This window comes from Uranotaenia lowii, chromosome 2, assembly GCF_029784155.1.
Source record: "Uranotaenia lowii strain MFRU-FL chromosome 2, ASM2978415v1, whole genome shotgun sequence".
NCBI classification, from domain to species: domain Eukaryota; kingdom Metazoa; phylum Arthropoda; class Insecta; order Diptera; family Culicidae; genus Uranotaenia; species Uranotaenia lowii.
In genome coordinates, this window is record NC_073692.1 from 278,436,641 (window position 1) to 278,461,785 (window position 25,145).

The 25,145-nt window shown below is 33.3% G+C and overlaps 1 protein-coding gene and 1 long non-coding RNA gene across 2 annotated transcripts; both read left to right on the plus strand.

Annotated features, from left to right (window-relative positions):
* The first annotated feature begins 405 nt into the window (after positions 1-405).
* Positions 406-1,068, plus strand: LOC129741071 (uncharacterized). The gene is made up of 3 exons (XM_055732772.1): positions 406-515; positions 579-828; positions 977-1,068. The coding sequence occupies exons 1-3, from the start codon at positions 489-491 to the stop codon at positions 1,048-1,050; spliced, it is 351 nt and encodes a 116-aa protein (XP_055588747.1). The 5' UTR covers positions 406-488; the 3' UTR covers positions 1,051-1,068.
* A 20,303-nt stretch (positions 1,069-21,371) lies between these two features.
* On the plus strand, positions 21,372-21,851 carry LOC129745783 (uncharacterized). The gene is made up of 3 exons (XR_008737181.1): positions 21,372-21,476; positions 21,544-21,702; positions 21,765-21,851. It is a non-coding gene; the product is annotated as an uncharacterized LOC129745783 (long non-coding RNA).
* The last annotated feature ends 3,294 nt before the right edge of the window (positions 21,852-25,145 follow it).

Here is a 25,145-nt window from a genome sequence, read left to right on the forward strand (position 1 = left end):
CATTTTTAAAAGTAAATTTCATCCCGGTGTCCCCGCATAATTAAAAACAGTTGGGGATATAGTACTAACTATTAACTTAATATATTGGTAGCAGTACCAGTATGAAATATCTTCCAAGTATCATTTCATTATACATGTTCAAAATTTTATTACCTCAATAAATTATGACAGGATCGTATCAGTGACAGTGACAATATGATATATGATTTAGTAAGTATAGTATAATAAGAGAATAAAAATTTGCAACCTTTGAATATTGTCTCTGGACCTTATCCAGGACTCTAACAGTGTACGACAAAGTTTCCTTATAGCTTAAAGATGTCGAAAACACCAATCGAGTGAGCTGCACTAATTGTTTCACTCTGGAGGCTGAAAATAAGAAGCTTAAGGAGCAATTAAGGATCAGTAAGCGGAAGCTGCAGAGGGTGCAGGGGGGAAAATTGTCCTCGGACGAGCACGCACTACGATTGTCGAAAGAACTCCAATTGATGAAGGACAAAAATAAGTTTCCTGAGGTAAAACAATTTCATACATCCTTGCAAACATATTTCTTACATTATTTTTGAATCTATTTTTAGGCTTCTTTTTCCGAGCAAGAAGGAATTCCGATGACCGTAGCAGATTTGGATGAACTGAATGGCCGCGCGACAACAGACAGCATGTTTGCTGGGTTGCTCGCTGTTCGCTTGGTCGGTGCAGATAACCTGATAAAGATGAGCGTAACCGGTCAGGCGTGCCATCGGTACGCCAATATGAAAAAAGAAGACGGAACTCGTTTGTACCCAACCCCAAAAAAACTGGACCCCAACGTGTTGCAGTTTATCTGTAGTAAGTTTGATTACTTTATTAAATTTATGTACCCGGGGGATTAACCGATGCATTTTATGTACCCGGGGGATTAACCGATGCATTCGTGGGTCTAACCTAAAATCCAATAGATAAAGTTCTTACATGTATTCAACCTTTCTATTTTCAGACAAAATCGCAGAACGTACTGCCATCCGTGTTGGTTTACAAAACGTACTTACAATTCGGCAATATCAGAAATAAAAAATAAAAACATCAACATTTTAAATTTTTAATTTAATTTTATTTTTTGTGGGAAAGAATTGGAACTATATTGGTTATGGTACAGGGAAGCTCTTTTTAAAAATATTTTACAATATGCGGAACGTATGATTGAGCGTTATTTTTACTAAAAACTACTATAAGCAAACTATATCCATTGAAGTTGATGAAATCTATGATTTTGTATTCCAACGTAGCTAGAACATTCAGGTAGATTGTTTTGCTCGCCAAAAGTGGATGATATTTTAACCGTATCCAATAATGTAGCATGAAATATTTGTTCGAAAAAATCGCTCTTTTTGAATGGTAAACATGCTTAACAGCCCTTTCCCCATATGGTACTTTAACAGATAATCATAATACAGATTGTTAATATGGTCTGTGTTATTGTACATATACTGTTCACTTTACAATAAACGATAACGTTTAGAGACAATATAGAATATTCTCTATATATTGTAATTGATTATGCGGGTCTTGGCCTGATTTTTTGTCCCATCACAGCAAATGGCATTTCTATATAGCAAATGGTCGTTTTTTACCTTATGATCGGTGCATTATGGATTACTGTCAGCTGACAGCTGACGTGATGCTCTCACTTAGGTATACAGGTATTCATTAGCGGAAGTGAGATGACAATATTCTTATAGTCTTGCTAGCGCCCAACGCTGAATCTAATGCTAATTTTGTAAGGTTGTCGTTTTAAGCACCTCGAATGTACGCGTTCTCGTCGGCTCCGCGAATTTTCTTTTTTTCAAAGTTGTGCATATTGTAATAACCAGTGAAATACAGTTTCCATCCTTGCATGGTTACACTTTCAAAGGTACGTGGGTTGATTTGTGTTTATGCGTTATTCTTTTAATCGAATTCAGCAAATTCAACCAAGTGAAAATTAATACTCATACTTTGCAAACAACGGATTATTCTAATACAGACGTGAAATCTTTGTATTTTATTTTACGTTCTGTTTGAGTTATCCGGTTTTAAATTCAGGTCACAAATAGAACTTTATGAACTTTATTTTGCCATTTTCAATAAATTTCAAAACTGTTTAGTTTTCAAGAGAAAATACGATGGAATGAGGAAAAATGCATTTTTTCAAAAATTTCGGGTACTTAACAATTTATTTTACCAATCACTTGTTTTTAACATCGTTTTTTTTTTTGTGGCGAAGCTATCACACAAGACGATATTTTGATTTTCCGAAGGATACCTTTGGTCTTTGCATAAATTGAAAAATGTAAAATTTTCAATGTAAAGTAAACGTACGAATATTAAAATTTTTATTCGTTTTTTGCGTACATTAACATTGTAAAAGTATAAAAGGTCTCAATCCAATAGCAGTGGGTCGTTATTTTTTGTTTATGCGTTATTCTTTTAATGTAATCAAACTACTTTTTTCACACCTTAGAAATCAAGTGAAAATGAGTACGCATACTCTGCTAACAGTCTACAAATCTTATTTAATTTTAATTTCACGTCTTTGTATATTATTCTACGTTCTATTTGAGGTATGTTCAGGTCACAAATATAACTTAATGAACCAAATTTGGTTTGGTTAAAGTTAAAATACAATGTAATGCGAAAAAGTGCAGTTTTTCAAAATTTCGGGTGCTTTACAATTAATTTTACCAACCACTTGTTTTTTAAGATACGGATTATGTTTCACAAGCCGATATTTTGGATTTCGGTGCTCCGCGATTTTTTTTAGAGTTGTGCATATTGTAATACCTAGGAAAGATAGTTTCCAACCTTGCTTGGAAACATTTATCAAAGGTATGTGGGTCGTTTTTTTTTGTTTATTTGCTATTCTTTCAATCGAATCAAACTGCTATTTGCACAATTTTAAAACCGATTGAAAATGATTACACATACTTCGCTAATAGTCTACGAACATAATTAGGTCACAGGTCACAAATAATACTTAATGAACAAAATTTTCCAATTTCAATAAATTTCAAAGTTGGTTTTCAAGAAAAAAATACGATGGAATGCGAAAAAATGCAGTTTTCCAAAATTGTCGGGTACTTACAAAGTTCATTTACCTCCCGTTTGTCTTTTTTCAACATCAATTATGGTTTTTTTTGCCAAGCTATCACACAAGGCAATATTTAGGATTCCAAAAGGACCCTTCTGCTCCGCGATTTTTTTTAAGCTGTGCAAATTGAAATAGTTTCCAACCACGCTTGGTAACACTTATTAAAGGTACGTGGATCGGTTTTTTTTGTTTATGTGCTAATTTTTTTAATCAAATCAAACAACTATTTTCACAGCTTTAAAACCAAGTTAAGATAAGTGAGTACACATATTTTGCTTAAAGTGTCCGGAAAAACCTATAATATAATTTCGCGTCCTTGCATGGTTACACTTTCAAAGGTACGTGGGTTGATTTGTGTTTATGCGTTATTCTTTTAATCGAATTCAGCAAATTCAACCAAGTGAAAATTAATACTCATACTTTGCAAACAACGGATTATTCTAATACAGACGTGAAATCTTTGTATTTTATTTTACGTTCTGTTTGAGTTATCCGGTTTTAAATTCAGGTCACAAATAGAACTTTATGAACTTTATTTTGCCATTTTCAATAAATTTCAAAACTGTTTAGTTTTCAAGAGAAAATACGATGGAATGAGGAAAAATGCATTTTTTCAAAAATTTCGGGTACTTAACAATTTATTTTACCAATCACTTGTTTTTAACATCGTTTTTTTTTGTGGCGAAGCTATCACACAAGACGATATTTTGATTTTCCGAAGGATACCTTTGGTCTTTGCATAAATTGAAAAATGTAAAATTTTCAATGTAAAGTAAACGTACGAATATTAAAATTTTTATTCGTTTTTTGCGTACATTAACATTGTAAAAGTATAAAAGGTCTCAATCCAATAGCAGTGGGTCGTTATTTTTTGTTTATGCGTTATTCTTTTAATGTAATCAAACTACTTTTTTCACACCTTAGAAATCAAGTGAAAATGAGTACGCATACTCTGCTAACAGTCTACAAATCTTATTTAATTTTAATTTCACGTCTTTGTATATTATTCTACGTTCTATTTGAGGTATGTTCAGGTCACAAATATAACTTTATGAACCAAATTTGGTTTGGTTAAAGTTAAAATACAATGTAATGCGAAAAAGTGCAGTTTTTCAAAATTTCGGGTGCTTTACAATTAATTTACAATTTACAATTAAAATACGATGGAATGCGAAAAAATGCAGTTTTCCAAAATTGTCGGGTACTTACAAAGTTCATTTACCTCCCGTTTGTCTTTTTTCAACATCAATTATGGTTTTTTTTGCCAAGCTATCACACAAGGCAATATTTAGGATTCCAAAAGGACCCTTCTGCTCCGCGATTTTTTTTAAGCTGTGCAAATTGAAATAGTTTCCTACCACGCTTGGTAACACTTATTAAAGGTACGTGGATCGGTTTTTTTTGTTTATGTGCTAATTTTTTTAATCAAATCAAACAACTATTTTCACAGCTTTAAAACCAAGTTAAGATAAGTGAGTACACATATTTTGCTTAAAGTGTCCGGAAAAACCTATAATATAATTTCGCGTCCTTGTACTTTGCAAAGAAAGATTTTAAAATTTTCATATGCATCCTACTTAGAAACTTTAAAGACCAAGACGTTTTGAAATACTTGACTTATACGTCAGATAATTTTTCCTAGATTAACTTGGTAAATTAAACAGCATACATTTAGCTAGTTCAGAGTAATTCGTTGTGGATCACTGATACATTTGAAATTTAATCTTTTTACAGTTGACATTTTATTGAATTTCAAGTGTACGTGTTCTTAAATTAATTCTGATTTAAAAATATTTATTGAATTTTAAAGAACCAAGCCTCAGTTGTGCAAAATTTTGAAGTACCCAGAATAGTTTAAACAACTCTGCTCGTAAACACTTCTTGTACGCCTATGATTCTTCGATGGAGTTAATTGATTAAATCAAACTCAGGTTGTCATATTTATTGAACTTCAAGTGTATGCGTTTTTACATCTGCTTCGCGATTCGAAAAATAAAATGAATCGAAATTGTGGCTAATGGTGAAGTCATGTTGATTTTTCATGAAGGATAGTCTGTACAACTTGGCTTAAAAATAATTTTGAAAGGTCCTGATTCCCAGTCGAAGCAGTTTACTGTGCAACCCCTTTTTATCGACGGCTGATTGGAAATATTCTTATTGGAAGCCTGTTGCTATTTTTAACTTGGCGTGGTGGCGGAGGACAAACCTCGTAGTCACCGTTTCTGCATAAGAGAGAATCGTAAGTTATCATTACAGTGTTGTTATGAAGCAATTTCTGAGTCCAGGTTCTTAATATGAATTTAAATTTGTAATCTGAATTCTGTGTTCGATATCTTACAGAATACATTTTTTTTTACATTTTTTAAATTGAATATTTCGCAAAGACTTTAGCTAACAGAAATATTAAAATAAAAAAAAAGAAAATTTTCAAATCCGAATCTTTATTCTGAATTTCAATTTTAAAAAGCTCAAGGTTTGTTTGTTTGTCTGTCTTTATTTGGCTCAGTCGTTTTAACAGGTAGAGAGCTGAAATGAGACATGGATGCTCATTAGAACCAGCAATAAATAATAATGATTTCAGATTTTTGGATAGCTCCTTCAGGAGAGGGTCGTCCATACAGAACAAACGCGGTTTTCGCGTTTTTGGTGTGATTTTTGGTCGGATTGATCTGAAAATTTGTACATGGGGGATTTTAGAAAGTTTTGAGGGAGTTTTGAGAGACGAGCAACTGATTCCATGTATTAAATTTCGGTTTAAGAGATGGTCGAAGCTTTTTTTTAAAGAGTATCTAGAATGTTTCGCTTTTTTCGTGAAGTATCCCGCTTTCTCCTGAAACTATCTGGCTAGTTTCCGTTATTATAAATTGGATTGATAAAACAATTTTGCACAAAGGAGTTTTGAGGAGTTTTTTGTGATTTTGTGATTGAGGAGTTGTTCCATTATGCTTCGGATTGAAAATAAATTTAACACATGGATGTTTTGAAGAACGGCCAATCGATATCAGGTATCAAATTTTCAGTTACGTGTCTGTAAAAGAAGTCGTCTATATTAACTGTTGCCTGTTTTTGAGCCTTAGACGTTATATACTATTCTTATGAAATGTTTAAAGTTTTGTGATATGAATGTTTTATGCAATATTATCGAGAAAAAGCATTGGATTTAATAAATATGCAATCGCAAACTCATATTAACATAATAATGGTTGGAGCTAGTATATCATAAATTATGCTCGACTAAATAAAGGAAAAAAAATAGACGGCTTAAAAAACTCATCTCCAAATATATTCCCAGTCGAAGCAGTTTACTGTGCAACCCTTTTTTATCGACGCCGGATTGGAAAATTTCTTATTGGAAGGCTGTTGCTATTTTTATCTTGGATTGGTGGCGGAGGGCAAACCTAATAGTCACCATTTGCTGCATTGCAAAACTAACAAAGAGAGAAATCCATGAGAGAGTATCGTAAATTACCATAACAGTGTTGCTATGAAGCAATTTCTGAGTCCAAGTTCTTAATATGAATTTAAATTTTAATCTGAATTCTGAGATTGAAAGTTGGGGTCCTAAAAGACCCTCCTCCCTCTCCAATGTCAGGCCGATTGGGTGCCCTTTAAAGAGAAAGCTGTTTTAATTGTTGATTTTCCCTTAAGCCGCCATTTGGATAATATCAACAATAACAATGAATCTCATTTCTGTGTTCTGACGGCGTGTTCGTAAACTGATTTTTTGAGCGATGCATCGATTTTTTTTGTTAGATGTCAAAGCACCTTTCAATGTTTTTGCATGGAGTTTGTTTAATTTCCGAACGCCAGCATCGATAGAAAAAATCACTTCGATAGAAAAAATCAATCTGCCGTGAATCTGTGTCACCCAGCTGGCTCGATTTTTTTTACCTTTGGCGTGTATGACCTATTAAAAAACAGTTAAAGAGTTCTTTTCATTTATCATCTCTCTAATCTCTCCTGCACCAACCTTTAACATAAGATCTCTCTGATCTGGGTAAAATTTTGATCTTATTTTGACATGAGATGACAATCGCTGTAGGAGCATACCGGGTGTGAGCCAAGATCTGGCATTTGAGCAGATGAAACTTTGGGCTGTTCATATAACGGGATGAATCATCCAATAGGATGAAAATCCCTGAAAAAAAATGAAGCTTTGGGGGATATGTCCCTCTAAATTTTTGCAACGAGTTCACTTGAAAGGTGGACTTGTTTTGATTTTGTTTTGACAATACCCTCCAATTATTATGGCAGAATACACTTATCGTGATTGTCCGCTATATGAACGCATTGTGCTAGTAGTTTTATTAAACTTATCCAAGTTAAAAAAAATGTTTTATTATTAATTAGATTACGATATTTTTGCCAAATATATGTCACAATATGCAAATTGGATTTCGGTGGGATTAATCTGCTCCGCGATGTTTTTGTGTTGTGCAAACTGCAACATCTAGTGAAGAATATTTTCCAACTTCGCTTGGTATTATTTATGTAATACTAGCTGATCCCATAGGAACTCCGTTTCGCTTTCAATTTAGAATATGTCATCAACAGTTTGAATGAATGTCAATTTACATGCATTTTCCAGAGACAAATTCCGAATGCATTTTTAACGAATAATTGCACAAATATTGAACACGTTATATGTACGATCACTTTTTCTGTCATTTCCTATTTAAATTGAAATCAAGAATCAATTCATCGTGCCAAAACACCCCCGTTTATGAATTTCACGTAACTATTGCAAAGCGAATTCGACTCGATCGTTACCGAACTTAGATCTCTAAAATCGATTACCCTTCCTTCAAAACTCCCGTGTGCAAATTTTCAAACCAATCCATTGGGTAATAACGTCAATATCGCAAAAAACAGTGAATAGTTAATATGGACGTCTTTTTTAGCCGCCCCTGACCGAAAATTGGATAATTAGAACCAATTGTTCATCCTTGATAATTTCTTTGTGCAAATTTCCTTCTCAATCCGTTGAACAATAACGTCAATATCACATAAATATTGAAAAGTTGAAATTGTCGACCCCTTTTGTCGACCCCTTCCACAGAATTCGATACCTGGAATCGATTGCTTGTCATTCAAAACACTCGTGTACTAATTTTCATCTGAATCCGATGTATAATAACACCAGTATGACAAAAATAGCGATCAGTGAATATGGACGACCCCTTTGGCTGGCCCCTTACACAAAATTTGATACCGGCAAGCGATTGCCCGTCCCCAAAACCTTCCGAGCGCAAATTTTGATATCAATCCGATGTACACTAACGACAATATGACAAAAATATTGAAAAGTTAATATGGACGACCCCTTTTGGCGACCCCTGACCCAAAATCCAATACCTGAAATCGATTTCCTATCTTTTAAAACACCCGTAGGCAAATTTTCATGGCGATCCGACAACAAATAACGTAAAAAAACGCGAAAACAATATTTGTCTTGTATGGACGACCCCCTTCAAAAGGGGTCATCCGAAAATCTGAAAACATTTTTCATCATTCCTGGTCCTAATGAGCATCTATGCCAAAATTCAGACCTCTAGCTTCTAAGACTGCTGAGTCTATAGTGGACAAACAAACAAACAAACACACAGAAATTGCTTTTTATATATATGGATTACAATTTTCATTTGATTTGACATATATTAAGTTTGTTAATGTATAAGAGTCCCCGATTCAATAGAAGTGGGTCACTCTTATTACGAATTAAGTTTCAAAGCTCAGATTCGAAATTAAGATCCAGAGACAGAATTCATAACCCAGATCAAGAGTTCTTCATTGTCATTGGAAATTACCATTGAAAAGTATTTTGAGGAAAATCGTGTTCATTATCGTTTAAGTTCTAACTCATGATCAGGTTTAACTATTTTCATAAAGATATGTTAGATTTTCTTAACATTTACCATGAATTTCTTTGTAATTTAACATGAAAACGTGTGCCCATTAATAAATCATGATTATTCCTCGAAAACCGGAACAAATACTGAAAACCAGAACACCTGGTGAGACACGAAAGCCACAACCGTGGTAAAATGTCTATAATAAATAATAAAAAAAAAGAACACCTGGCACTCCTGGATTCCACTGAACTGCTGTTTAGTACCAAAACAACAAATTTTTGAGTATGAAATTGGGAGCGTATATGATGGGTTACTGACAGCTGACAGCATTCGCGTTGGTCTCTCATAGGTATGCGGGTATTCATGAGTGCAAGTGAGATGACTATATTATTTTTGTGTTGCTAGCGCCCTACGCTCATTCTAATGAAAATCTTTAGGTAGCCATTTCAATTCCCTCGAAGTGTACGTGTACGTTTGTTGTGTTTAAAAGTTTTGTTGAAAAGTTGTGCAAATTAAAATATCTTGTGAAAGATAGTTTCCAACTTTGCTTGGTAACACTTAATAAAGGTACGTGGGTCGTTTTTTTTTTGTTTTTTTACTATGGTTTTAACCAAATCATACCACTATCATCGTAAATTGAAAACCAAGTGAAAATGAGAAAACCGTCAAGTTTCCATCTACCGCCCAGTTAAGCGATTTTTCAACTTCAAACATGTTTGATACGAAAACGATAGCAGATTTTAATTCGCTTTCTTTTCTAATAATCTCAAAACTGATCGACTTTCAATAAAAATTTAGTGGAATGCGAAAAACGTATAACTAACTAAACCTGGGGTTGTTCAACTGGCCCTGCCCACTCGACTTTTTCCGGTACCGGTAGTGTTTTTTTTTTAAGAAAAACTATCTTACAAGCCGTAAATTGTTCTTTGTAGTATTGTCCATGTATGGAGCTGTCAAAACTATATTTTGGATCTTGAGAGAATAAATTTTGTGAAAATTTTCTCGCAAATTTTAACAAAGTGCGTTGACTGACAAAATGATGATTCCCGGCAAACAGCCTCAAGTAACCGATTACTTTCATCATTTTGTAACATAATCAAACTAAATGCTACTTCCAATTTACACATTTGACCGCCCATTACTAAACGCTTCAGAAACCAACAACTATTGAAGAAATCGAAAATTTTCCTATGTAAACCTATTGTGTGAAAATAAATCTATCGTTTCAAGTCGATTTCAGCCAAATATGTACTATATACCTGGTAAACAAAAACCCTTTCCGCACTAGAAGCACAGTAATGCTCAGTTCGCTAAAAGGCATCGAATTGAATAATTTGACCGAAAATGAAAATTCAAATATATAATTAATGGCTATCGTTAGCATAATTGAATGTTGTTTTTTTCAGTGATATGGTTGAAAAATGAGGCCAACAGAGATTAGATGTCTTATTTTTGGGGAAAACATCCCAGTTTTTTTTTAAATGCACATTAATGTGTGATTTTGGGCGGTAAATGGTGTCTGGTCCGTGAATGGTAATGGTACATACTATGCTAACAGTCTACGAAGATAATAATATCTACGAATTAAAACATCATTTTCACGTCTTTGTATTTTTTCTACGTTCTTTTTGAGCCTTCCTGTATTAAATTTAGGTCACACATAGAACTTAATGAACAATATTCTACCAATTTCAATAAATAGTTTGGTTTTCAAGGAAAAATATAATTTTATGCGGAAAATGCAGTTTTTCAAAATTTTCGGGTCCTTTAGTTATTCCACCACACATTTGACTGTGATCTATTTTATTTTTTTATTTATTTTGACGGAGCTATAACACAAGAATTCCGGTAGGCTTCGTTTGCTCCGGGATAATTTTTCAAAGTTGTGCAAATTGCATCTAGTAAAAATAAGTTTCAGTTTGGAAGTTGGGATGCCCTTCTCCATAGCTGTTCACAGTGTTGAAATTTTCTATTTTAATGCAGTTCGTAACCTCCTCCCTCCAGCGTAAGTTGATCATCGTCGTCACTGCCCTTCACTCTTTAGAAAAAAAACAGGGGTTTGATTAAAAGACTTTATGAACCTCAATTTATTTCCATCCGTTTTAAAAAATTGATAATTAATAAGATTTTAAACTCAGTATTCAGATTACAAATTAAAATTCATATTGAGAAGTTGGACTCAGAAATTGCTTCATAGCGACACTGTTGTGGTAACATACGATTCTCTTTTATTTGTTTCTTTTTTTTTTTTTTGATAATTTTTCAATGCAGCAAACGGTGACTAAGAGGTTTTCCCTCCGCCACCAACCCTAGATAAAAATAGCAACAGCTTTCCAATAAGAATTTTTTCCAATCAGCGGTCGATAAAAAGGGGTTGCACAGAAGACTGCTTCGAGTTGATTTTTTTAAACCGTCTATTTTTTTCCTTATTTTTGTAAAGCATAATTTATGATAAACTAGCTTCAACCATAATTATGTGAACATTAGTTTGCGCATACAGATTGAATCGATACATTTTCTCGATTATATGGAATAAAACATTCAATAACCCTGTTTCTCGTTCTTTAATTTAAGTCTGAAAATTATCGATTTCAAGGTGTAATTTATGTTATGATAAAATTTGTTGTTTTTTCAGCGTTTTGCTGTCAGTAGAATAAACTTAAGAGTTGTCTACATGTATTTGAACCCCGTGCATATATTTGACGTTTAGTTCCAAAATCTACTTTTCCAGTTACTGCAAAGATGGTTTGTTATATTTGGTCGTTTAACAACTGGTTTTATCCACTAAATTCAAGAAATTGAGGCTCTTTGTTCTTCAAATTTAGTCAGTCAAAAAATATTGGAAGCTTTCTTCTTTCAATTTTATATAATTAGACCTAGACTATTTACTCTGAATCAAAACGTTTTATGCGATTGTAAACATAAACACAGATGTAAAATGGAGATTATCGAATTTGTATTCTGTATGTAAATTCTTATTTATATAAACTTTGATGATGAACTGATCAGCTCAAATCGATGTAGGGGAATGAGGTGGGACACTATAATCATCATCATCATTAATCTTTGTTTAGAGATTATGTTTTAAATTTTGAAAAATTCTCATACACATATAAATATGGTTTAAAAAATAATTGACATCTGATATGCAACTTGAATTAAATTTTTATTAAAAACTGATCGTAGATATTTTTAGTTCGGTAAAAAACATTTAATGGAAATAAAAACACAAACAAAGTTGTGTTTACAATAGTTTCTTTTTGCATCTGTTAAATAAAATATTCTAACAGTTCAGATAATCGTGTATGGTGCGTTTTTCAATTTTACTCCTTATGACTGTACAAACTTTTTTAAGAGCTTTTATTTATTTCAGGTGTATACACAATATGAACACTCTTCGTAGTTGCAATAGAAAATCGGTGTCTGAAAACAAGACTTCTATTGGAAAAGTTGAAGCAAATAAAACCCAGTGTGAACAAGAAATTGATCAGCTTAAAATGGATGTACAAAAACGAAAGAAACGTCGTAGTCGAGCTGCCAATGACTCACTTGTTACCAGCAAAAATTCAGCACCTAAGAAAAAAAGAAAAGTATCCATTGATTCAATACCTGATGAATTTTTCGATCTAAAATTTACACAAGAAGAAACAAAATAAACATGTTTGTTTGATTAAAATATTTAAGTTTGTTTTGAACAGAGACAATGTTAAGAGTAAAGATGTTAGATTAAGAGAAAATATTATAAACATTGAGAATATCATTGGAAATCAAATTTGTATTACTAATAAAAAAATGAGATTATTATTTTAAATCAATATTGTATTACTTCAATTTATTTATTTTTCATGAGAAAATATTCATTTTAAAAACTAATTCTTTTGGATGAGGATCCATCCTACTTTTAAAACAATAACTCTTATTTAACAATACATTATCTTAAAGTTCACTCTCTAGCACCAAGTATTGGAATGAAAACAGTAAAACAGTAGCAGAATTTTCCTACAAAGCTAGTACATAACGAATCGCACACTTCCTTTAGCCAAAGCTGTTCACAGTGTTGACATCATCAATTTAAATGCAGTTCGTCACCCCTTCTCTCCAGCGTAAGTTGATCATCGTCGTCACTGCACTTCACTCTTTAGGAAAAAAGACTTTTTGAACCTCAATTTATTTTCATCCGTTATGAAAAATCAGTTATCAATAGAATTTCAAACTCAGAATTCAGATTACAAATTAAAATTCATATTGAGAAGTTAGACTCAGAAATTGCTTCATAGCAACACTGTTGTGGTAACATACGATTCTCTTTTATTTGTTTTTTTTTTTTATAATTTTTCAATGCAGCATATGGTGACTACGAGGTTTTCCCTTCACCACCAACCCTAGATAAAAATAGCAACAACCTTCCAATATGATTTTTTCCAATCAGCGGTCGATAAAAAGGGGTTGCACAGAAACACAGAAACGACTGAGAATATATTTGGAGTTGATTTTTCTAAATCGTCTATTTTTCCTTATTTTTGTAAAGCATAATTTATGATATACTAGCCTTAACCATAATTATGTGATATGAGAATAATATGGAATAAAACATTCAATAACCCTGTTTCTCGTTCTTAAACTTAAAATCAGAAATAAGTCTTTAAAAAACACATGTGAAACCTTAACAATAAAATTGGATAAGAAATTTTCTCATGAAATCCCACAAAATTATATCACAAAACACTAAACATTTAATAAGGATAGTTGATAACGTCAAGGGCTCTTAAACAGGTTACAGTCAATCTGGACGACTTCTTTTGCAGACATGTGACTGAAAATTTGATATCTGAAATCGATTGGCCGTTTCTCCACTCGAAATTCCCATGTGCTAATTTTTTTTCTCAATCCGATGCATAATGAAGTCAATGCCACAAAAAAGGAAACTTTTTAAATGGACAGCCCCTTTATTTTGACATGTGAATCAAAATTTTCCTGAAAATTCCCAAATTCATTTGATGTCTTATTTAGGTAATATCGAAAATTAAGTGAACAGTTAATATGGAGAATCCCTTTTGCCGACCCCTGCCAAAAATTTGAGTCTTAAAATTAATTGTTCGCCCTCAAAATTATTCTGTGCAAATTTTTATGGCAATCCAATGTATAATAAAGTCAATATCGAACATGGTAGCCATTTGCTCAGCAGCAGTAGCCAGCAATCGCTAAATTAATTACAGAGGCGATCGAAAATTCGACAAAAAGTTCATCAATAAGCCGAGAATCGATCCCACGACATCTATCATGAGAGTTGAGAGGGCTAACCCCTTGACCACTAGTGAGCGTCGAGAAATGTGGCTCTCAAACTTAAACAGTTTGAAATATTTCAAGAGTAAATGAGCTTGTTGATTATCAGTTCGATTATCCCCCAAAAAACGTACTGGCCACCTTTTTGGCTTTCTTATTGGCTTTCTTACAGAAAGGCATAGGGAACGGTCAGTTGGGGATATCATTAATTAAGGGTCCAAGACCCCACTTTATAGGTACCAATCGACTCAGCTCGACGAGTTACGATGATGTCCGGGAATTTGTATGTTCCATAAAAACGTTCTTAACACATTAACTCCTATTCTAGGTTTCACGATTTTGATGAATTTAGTATCAAAAAATTGCATTTTTTTTCCTGTAGGACTTATTTCAAAACCAAAAAAAAAACAAAATTGTTTAAAATTTTTCTATTCCATAGAACATATCATGCTAACGTTGGCTCCAAAAAAGGTAGCCATTTGCTCAGCAGCAGTAGCCAGCAATCGCTAAATTAATTACAAAAGCGATCAAAAATTTGACAAAAATTTCATAAAACAGCAGAGAATCGATCCCACGCCATCTAGCATGAGAGTTTAGGAGGTTAACCCCTTGACCACTAGTGAGCGTCGAGATATGTGGCTCTCAAACTTTAACAGTTTGAATTATTTGGATTATAAATGAACTCGTTGAATATAAGTTCGTTTATCCTCCAAAAAACGTACTGGGCACCTTTTTTTTATATTGAGTTTAGTAATTTTTGCTATCGATTTTCTTTAATCATAATCTTTTTTATAGATTAATAATAAATAATTCAGAAATAAGGAATCCATTATTGTGTCATTTATTTCCAAAGATAATTGACACTCTGTAAGAAAGCCTCCAATCCACTGATAAGTGTATTAAATCGGGTTTTTTTTTTTGTTTTCAGATTATGATCACAAAAATACAAAAAAGGGGTGTCAAAACCGACTGTTCAATGAAAAGTTAAAATTGTTTCAGTAACAGTAGAAAAATTTGGAAGGTGGATTGTAAGTTGATGTAATTTGACACATTTTCGCATTTTTATATTCCCAAAACACGAAGCACATAATTTTTGACAAATTTTCAAAGGAGGTGTTTTTCGAACTTTTTATCAAATTACAATTTTTCAGATTTTCAAATGTGTTAGAAATTCCACTTTGCACTGGATTGTGAGTATATTATCGCAAGATTTTCGGAATAAAATTATATTCAACCAAATCATCCTATAGTTAAAACATAAACTTGGTGGCCCAGCAACAGTATTGGCGTAATAAATACCAAATCCAACATTTTGGTATTTGAATAAAATGTTATTGATAGTTTTATATTAATTCTGTTAATTTATTTTTGACATATCAGTAAAAATGTATATTCTTGGAGAAAGAATATAAGAATTGAATATTGAAAAAGATGGATAGAAAAGTTAGGCGAAAATTTACAGATGATAAAAAGAGCGAAAGAGCGGTAAAATCGAATATTAAAAAAAACGGCGATTTCCGGCTATTGAAAATATATACCTTAGTATGCAAGTGGTTCTTGAATGAAAATGCGTTATTCCCAGAAAAAACATAAAAAATGCATGTTTAAGATAAACGATGTTAAGGGATTTTTAGGGACCAGTAAAAATTTTGAGCTGTTTGTTACACTAAGGAGTGTGTTCGAAAAAAAAATGCAACGTTTTTTTTAAAAGACATACACCGTCTTAGCCGATTTAGGTTTTACAGACTGAATAAATGACGTGGACAACTTAAGATTATCATTTAACACCCAGTACCGAGATGGAAATCGAACCCATGTCATCAGTGGACCAGCGACTACCGTCTTACCACGCTAACCACTCGACCACCGAGACGTACAAATGTTTTGTGAATAACTTTTGAAAGCATGGATGTAAATTGAGGAAATTTTCAGCGAAGCTAGCTGGTAATGTAATGTTTATATGTGCATATTTTTGTGATGTTTTGTATAGTGGTTTTTGAGATAGCGACCAATGAAGAAGTTTTTCGACTTTAATTTTTGGGCAACACGTGCGCCATCTATAATGCACACTATGAATAACTTTTTTTTCAAATAAAGGCTATTTTTGATGAAATTTGCTGTTTCATGAAGCTTGACCTTCAAAATAACTCAAAATTTTGAATTTGGTCGAAGTTATAACGAATTTAGCCGATTGTTCTCCTTCGGCACAAAAGCAACGTATTTGACTTTTTTAGGGTAAGTGAGCCCTATTTTGGCATGGTCCTTATCTTGGCATGCCAACATGTCTTTTCATGTTTTTTTAGGTCCAAATTGAGCTAAAACATTTTGAATATATTTTCATTGCGAAGATAATAATTTGTTACAAATCTCTGCATACCGAATTTTTTGATTGTTTGTACTTTATTGAAGTAGTTAATTTTTTTCGATCTGCATCCGAGGCAATTATGTTGGAAATCACCGTATGAAAATCAGATGAACTCACCTTTCTAGTGCAACTGTTGAATTCCCATGCGATTTCAAAAGCGGACATTCATTTGAAAAAATTGCAATAAATACTCATGCCTACAGTTAAACACGGCAAAAAATCTAAAAATACTAGAAAGACAAAAGAATTAATATTTATTTAGGTATTGAATAAAAATTTAAAACTAATTTTGTTCCTTTTCTTGGCATGCAACTTCAATCGAAATACACCACCAGTGTTGGAAGCTAGAAAAAATTCATGTTCATTAAAGAGGTATTTTTGGGCTGATGTTTTCCCTGAAAATTCGTTTAAAACTACGCACAAATGTTTTCATACTAATTGGGTTGTATGATAAGACCGTTTCTATCAACTTAAGCATCGAAATAAGTTGGAGAACATAAAAGATTCGACTGACTAAAAGTCATATCCAAGCATTGAAAATGCAAAAATCGCTATGTGGGAACCATGAATCGAAGGTACATTGGTGTGCGTGAGAACAGCATTTGCATTGCAGTCTGCCGAGCAAAAGCCACGTGGTCTCCTACAGAACACAGTGGTTCGAAATAAAAAAAAAAAAAATGAAATTAAGCAACTCGCAAGACTTAAGATGTTTTGCTTACCTAAAAACTGTTAGATCAATGGCAATTTATAACTTTAGTATATAAAATACATAATTCATTGAGTTTTGGAATCGTTTTCTATTGCTTGGGAACCATATAAATACTCAGATTTAATTTTTTGGATTTTTGTTCGGATTTTTTCCTGGAAACAGAAGTTGGAAGTTCAGGAAAATATCGTTTTTCTTCCAATTATTCCTTATAACATTAGATGTGAGTCGAATTAAAAAAAATGTTTTAGCAAGGTTTACATTCTAACATCTTTTTGGCGTGTCAAACCACTGCGCAACGCCCCGGGCATTCGAGATGGCTCTTGCTAGAAGCTCAGAATCTCAGCTAACAAATCCAAAAGGGCAAAATTTTAAAATACCATTCAAGGAATTTTTCAATTTCTTATTTTATGAAACCAAACTCCACAATATGAAGATAGTTGTTTCGTAGTGAAAATAACCCTATGTGTTGCAACCGCAAGTCTCTTAGAGTACTTTACTATCAACTTATGGTCTATAAAAACTCAAAAGGAAAAATTTAAACAATCTATATATATAAAAATGAATTTCTGTCTGTCTGTCTGTCTGTCTGTCTGTCTGTCTGTCTGTCTTTCTGTCTGTTCCCTATAGACTCAGAAACTACTGAACCGATTTACGTGAAACTTGGCAGGTGGGGGTATTGGAGGCCGGGGAAGGTTCCTATTATAGTTTGGGACCCTTCCCCCTAACAGGAAGGGGGGGAGGGGCCTCCCAAACAAAAGGCAATTTTTGCATAACTCGAAAACCAATCAAGCAAATGGTATCAAATTTGGCATGGGGTGGTATTTGGGAATGGAAAATATTTCAATGAATTTAAGGTACCCCTCTCTCCTCTCAGTGCAGTGGGGTGATAAGAAGGGGGGAGGGGGACTACCTTACAATTTTTCATGTAACTCGAAAACTATTCAAGATATTGGATCCAAATTTGGCATGAGAAGGTATTTTGATACGAAAAATATTTCAATGATTATTTGAAACCCCTCCCTTTTTGCAGTTGAAAAGGGGAGGGGCCTCTTTAATATTTTTTTACATAACTCAAAAACTTATAAAGCAAATGGAACCAAATTTGTCATGGGAAGGTATTTGGATACGAAAAATATTTCTATGATTATTTGAGACCCCTCCCTCTTTTCAGTAGGGAGATCTAAAGGGGGGAAGGGCCCTCTTTTTAATTTTTAAATAACTCAAATACTAATCAAGCAAATGGAATCAATTTGGGCATGGGCGGATATTTGAGAACGTGACATGTTCTAATGATTGTTTGAGACCCCTTACTTCTTCCAGCGGGGAGAAAGAAAACAGGGAGGGAAGTTCCATACAATTTTTATTGCATAACTCAAGAACTACAACAGCAAATGGAACCAAATTTGGCATGGAACGATATTTGGATACGAGAAATGCTTCTTTGAATATTTGGTATCCCTTAATCCTTCAAAAAGGTGGATGAAAAGGGGGAGGAGAGGTCTCCCTTACAATTTTCAGCATAACTGGACAGTTGATCGAGGAAACATATTAGGGCATGTGAGGGTATGCGGATACGAGAAATGTTTCTATTATAAATGGAAGCCCCTTTTTTTCAGCGGAACGATCTAAAGGGGGAATGGAGGGCTTCTATACCATTTTTTCGCATAACTCGAGAATTAATCGAGCAAATGAAACCAAATTTGGTTTCATAAAGTTTTTGAGAACGAAAAATACTTTTATGAATATTAAAATCTCCTCCCTTCATTCAATGGGAAGAACGGAAGGGGGGATGGTACTTCATTTAAAGTTAATGCACAACTCAAGAATTTACTACGCAAATGAAACCAAATTTGGCATGGGATGGTATTTCAATACAAAAAAATTACGAGGATCTTTGTACTCGAAAAAAATGGGCATGATTATTAAAGACCACGACATCTATACAGCAAGGGATGATGGAAAGGACAGTAGGGGCTCTCTTATCAATTTTTAGCATAAATCCAGAACATATCATGCAAAAACAATCATATTTTTAAAGTTGTTTGCATAAGATTAATTTGAGACCTTCCTTTTTCAGGGCGAAGCCTAAAGAAACAGATTAAAATTATCGGAACTTATGAATCAAGATTCAGAAAATGAGTTTAAGCCATCTTTGTGTTTCAATTCGAAACTCCAGCTGCAGCTCACATTTCAGAGCGGTTTTCTTTTGGATTATGTTATAATTTGATTCAAAATAATGCCAATTAAACAATTAAAATTTGAATAATTTCCGAAAATATCATTTGTTTTTGAAAGGGGTAGCAAAGCACACCGGGTCAGCTAGTGATTTATAAATGACAACACATCATGATGCACAGAACGATATAAATTTCGTAAATTAATCTGTCGTTAGGCTTAGCATTCCTGAATTTGTCCAGTTAGCATTCAAGTCAGGAAATAAAAAAAAACTGAGCAAAAAAATCCAAGCAATTTTTCCAATATTTGGAAAAATCTAATCGATGAGAATAGTTCAAAATAAGATATTTCAATTCAACGTTACAATACCACTTTCACAACAACCACGTTCAAGTCATTTTTTTTGTAATAATTACTTTATTTGACACGGCTCAAACCTTTCAGTATTACTTCCTTTCAAGTCGTAAAAAACTTCGCAAAAGTGATGAACTGTGAAATCTCTTTAAAAAATTTCGAGGAATGTGAATCAATCGGGGCCAGAAACGGATATTTTACCTCAATATTCTGGCAGCTGGCCCACACCAACTTTTTTTAAAACTCTACGTTGAAAAACTGGGCTAGTCTTGATAAGCCCATGCCATCTGAAATACTTTTTCTAGATTGATTGGCTTTGATTGAATTTATCATTAATTTTATCAGTAACTTACTATATACATATTGGAGAAATTTTGGAAGTGTTCAGTTTAAAAAGTTTTCTTACATAATATGTTAGTTTAGATTTCATCAAAGGGATTTAATGTTCATAAAAAAGAGTAAGTTCAAACCACTCGCGAACATAATTCGTTTCTGAATCGGTCCCCCTGATGAAGGTTTGGTTGTCATTCATAAACCAATGTTCACAAATTTTCTGAAACAACTTGAGGTGTTTATAATCATCACTTTGTTTATTTGAGTAATAAGTTTAAAGTTTCAAAAATTAAAAAAAAATTTGTGGAAATTCTGGACTTCCGACTTTTTGAAATGAAAGCTTTTTTTTGTGCTTCCTTTCCAACCGAATTTCATCAATGTTTTCAAAAGCCTTTTTGTTGTATGAGTGAAGCCCGGTGTTCCATCGTCGCATAGAACTTTACGCTCAGCTGACGTCATTCTGTCAGTGGCCTTATATTCAGAATAGCCAACGATTCTGTTAACTGTCAATTGAGCATTGTTGGTAAAGATCTATTGCACATTGCTGGTGGCCAAGAATCGGATCATTGAAACGGCAAACAATTGGTACGGCGGCCAAGTAATTGGAGCACCGTAGTGAGTACTTTGCATGCATTTTGCTCACAATAATGAAAGTTCTATAGAGAAAACATATTTTTGTTGAATTCTAAGCATATTAGCAAGTAAATTCTTCAAAGGATGTTCTATGGTGCACTCAACAGGAAGGTTGGAATATTGAAAAAAGGGTAGACCATGCCTTAGGTGCCAAGGTCGGGTACATTTACCCTATCACTCCACCACCGTTTTTGCGTAATGGCACGATTTCCGATCCAACATAAACAGAGCATAAACTTAGTGGGACTTATTGAAGTGCTTTGCAGAGAAAACGCATTTGGAGACAGTCTTTTTTACATTTTTAGCCATTCATCGTGTCAATCCGAATGCCATAAGGATCACGCAGAAAAAGAATGGGGAGTCGTTTCTACAAAACGTTTTGTTATTTTATTTTATATTTTCAATACAGATTTTTCGATAGCTTTCACAAAATAAATGAATATAAATAAATTCAAAATTTTGTTATTTGCACACACACCCTTTTTACTTTTTTGAATTTAAATTTGGTTTATTTTTAAATGGAAAAGAGGTTATTACAATCAACGTGTCGAAAAAAATTAGCCGAGATTTGCCCGGGAAGAATCCCATTGCAGTGGCAAACAGGATGGAACTATTGAACTGAGGAAAAAAAGCCGGTTTAGTTCCCAATTAAACTGAGATATAAAGGTGAAAGTGCATTATTCACTGTTCTTTTTAAATTTTAATTACGTGTTTTTTTTATTTTTTGTTTCAGGAATGACTGGCGGAATCAAAGGCTGAGCAGAAATGAAAGCAGTGCCAAAAACTCAAGCTCGTTCCCACCGATCCCGACGACGGAATGTTTTGTTCAGCAGCGCCGGCTTATTTTGAAGCTGTGTTAAGTTGTCCGGGGCCATAGGTAACTGGGCCATAGGTAAATTTCAATACATATCCTCATTTGAAAGTTTTTCTAATTATTTTTATTTATTTGAACAGTGCTGAGTGAATGCCCTAAACACCTGTCTTCAGGCAAATTGGATGCTATGACGTTACTCCAGGACTCGGGCCGGTATGATCAGCGTTGGCAAATTGTCGCTTTGCTCCTTCCTGGGCCGACATCAACATCTTCTCGCTCTCCCGATGGTAGCCGGTTAGGAAGGTAGAACAAACCTACCCCCGCACTGCTGCTGCAGAACGTAATGCACCTTCGACGGGAACCACTGCTGGTGGCGACAATTTGATTGTTTTTGTGGTAATATCATCAATTTTCATATATGAATAAAAAAAATTAAAATGAGTTTTTGTTTATTCTTCCTCCTTTGGAACCCAATAAATAACATTCATGCAAATAGAAACCAATCTATTTTTTTACTTTTATTTCGAAATACAACTTTTTTGTCTTAATTCGAGTTTCTTTTATTTTAGAACCAAAATTATTGTTATTTTGACAGTTATTATGCATCATTTTCAAAAAGGGGCTATTTTATTTTCAATCAAACGATAATTTTAAATTGAATCGACGTTTTTTGTCAGTGTTATCAAAAATATATTTGTGCTTTTTCCCAACCAAAATTTTTATTATTTTTGGCCGAAATCTTATTATTTTTAAAATATATTTTTCTGCGTGATGGTAAAGTGTCGTTAATAAAACTTAGAAAAAAATCGTGCCAATCATTATGAAAGACTGAGTAATTTGCAGTTTACGCAGATCGTTAGCCTATTCAAGTACTAGTCATTATTTTTTCAATTTTTCTCCTTGTAGGGTTAGTTGCCCTACTTTGGACCCTTCAAGCGGTGGTTTTTAAATAATCATGTTTTTCTCAAAAATGGACGGGAAATTTATATCCATTATTATATTCATTTATAAGTCATGATCTTCTCTGCAAGTTTCAATGAAAATTTTCAACATAGATTTCACCGTTATTGAGAGATTTGCAAAGATATGAATGATCCAAAGTTCCAACATTGAACCTACTGTTCATATTTTGGTACTGGACCGGTTCCTTTAAATGGACCTGGAACTAAAATTCATATAAAAGTATGATTTTTCGGAAATAAATAAACAAATTTATTGAAAATGTAATCTTCAATCAATTATTATCGTACAAAAGTATTACAGCTTTTTAACATTAAAAAAAAACTTAAATTTCTTTTATGAATATCACAAACACTTTCATCCCCAGTCAGCTCTATCAGCAGAACAATAGCTGAAACTTGTTTGTGTCTACTTTCTTGTAGTTTATGAGCGTAAAGCTGGCAAAAACTGTTAGAAATATTCAATATTGGTTCAGAATTATGCCTCAATCAAAAATTCGCATTTTTGTTGATTTGTTGGTATTGATACAAAGTTTTGGTGATGTTAGGTCTAAACATGGGACATCAAAGTCGAAAGTTTCCTATATTTGGACCCGGTGCAAATTTTCCGAGTTTTCCATTGATTTTCATGAATTTTAAGAAAAATTGGTAGGATGGTTCATATTCTTCACAATGAAAGTAATTTTCCTTTAAACTTTGGCTTGGACAGTAAAAAATCGCGATTTTTCCTTGAACACTCTAATTTTTTGAAACGCGCCCCACTAAATGAGCTGTTTGATTTACTACTGATGAGGGGGTACATTTTTAAAAACGTTGAAAATTTAATCAGAAAGGCTTTTAATGTCAAAAAACGGTATGGTTGGGTTCAGGAAGAATAAGCGTTCATTGTGTGCAAAGGAATATATTAATTCTATGCCAGCAAAAAAAACGATTTACAATTTTCGACATTTTAGGACTAAAGTAGGCTCTAGGTCCGAAGTAGGAGCACTCACCCTATATCTCCGGTAAATACAGGTGACATTTGGGTTTTTTTTTATTATCTGACGGGTTTGCGCCGGGGGTCTTCAGATTTTCCCCAAAATTGAAAATTTGGTTCATTTTTGCGACTTCAAAACACATGTATTTTTTTAGATTTCTAACATTTTTATCTTTTGAGTTAGCTTCGGTTGGATTTTTTGTCAATAAAAAATAACCATTTTTCAAAGCTACATAACTCTGTTATTTTTCAACGGAAATTATAAAATAGCACATCAAAATGCATTGAAATTTTATCAGCGTTCCAAATAAAATAGTTTTGAAAAAATAAATAAAGACCTTCAATATGAAAAGTTGTAAATAAACTTTAAATGGCGTCTAAAAGTACCGTCTGCACCACCGAATATTTTGCAAAAAATACCATTGAATAGCTCAATTTATGATGCAACTTTCATATGAAGACACCAAAGTGGGCCATCAACTCCTTGAAGAGTTATGAAAGAAATAATGACAACAAATCTCTTTTTTTGCATCGGAAACAAACAATGGTCGAACAACTGCACTCACATATGGAGGAAGCGCGCACTTCTAACAACATGTAAACAAAAGAACTTATTAAAGCAGGTAAAAAACACTACTTTTTGTGCTTTGTAGACTGCCCCTACTCGCATAACAGTCCCATATGAATTTTCGTCATTTTATGTGAACATAGGGATTCAAAAGAAAACACTAAAAAAAAGAGTTTGTTCTACAAATTTCGAAAAAAATATCAATTTGTGGCCGTCCTATATAAAATATACCCGAATTACAATTCCATATGTGAAATACCACGGGTTTGGTTACTTTTCAATACTTCTTTCGGCGAAATAGTCTTTGATTTATTGCTTTGATTCATTTTAAAAAAAAAATAACTCACTTGATGTCGAATGATGCACACGAGTTTTCGAAGGCAGGTCTGACTTCCTTAGGAATGACTTCCTGAGCGAAAAACTATCGAATGCAATCAAAAATCGTAAAAAGATTCAACTTACAATGTGGAATTTACGATATTTTGTATGTTTCTTTTTCTGAAAATTGCATTTAGAAGTTCAAAATTGATCAAATTTAAGTCTTATAAAGTAGCTTGGTGTGAAAAAAATATTCTGTATGGGACTGTTATGCAAGTAGATTTGAAAAAGGTTTCAAATATGGTCGATTAACAGTCCCATAATGAATAAAAATGGTGCTCTCGACCTTACCAATAACCCAATTTCGAAAATTTCAGGTCTTACGATTTATTATGCCGAAAGTGGAGATCACATTTTAAGAATGTATTCCAAAACAGGAAAAGCTGATTTTCTCGCTTGCTTGTTTTTGCATATGGGACTGTTATGAAAGTAGGGGCGGTAGTGTGTTGCAGCTAAACTGACTTCATGTTATACCCAAAAATCTAATAACATATTTGTTTATACCCAGTTTTGCACCAGGTCACAACAAGTTTTGCAAATTTTGCTGTCATTTTTAGAAGTTTATGCGCTCAGTTTTGCATCCGTAATTCTCCAGATTTGATGGAGATAAAATGGACGGTGGAACACTGAAGATTCGTTT

What these genes read in the sequence shown, in the direction of transcription:
- LOC129741071 (XM_055732772.1), top strand. Translation starts at nt 489, where the DNA reads ATGAAGGACAAAAATAAGTTTCCTGAG. An exon ending in ACAAAAATAAGTTTCCTGAG is followed by an intron (nt 516 to 578) that starts GTAAAACAATTT and finishes ATCTATTTTTAG; the next exon opens with GCTTCTTTTTCCGAGCAAGA. An exon ending in CGTGTTGCAGTTTATCTGTA is followed by an intron (nt 829 to 976) that starts GTAAGTTTGATT and finishes TTCTATTTTCAG; the next exon opens with ACAAAATCGCAGAACGTACT.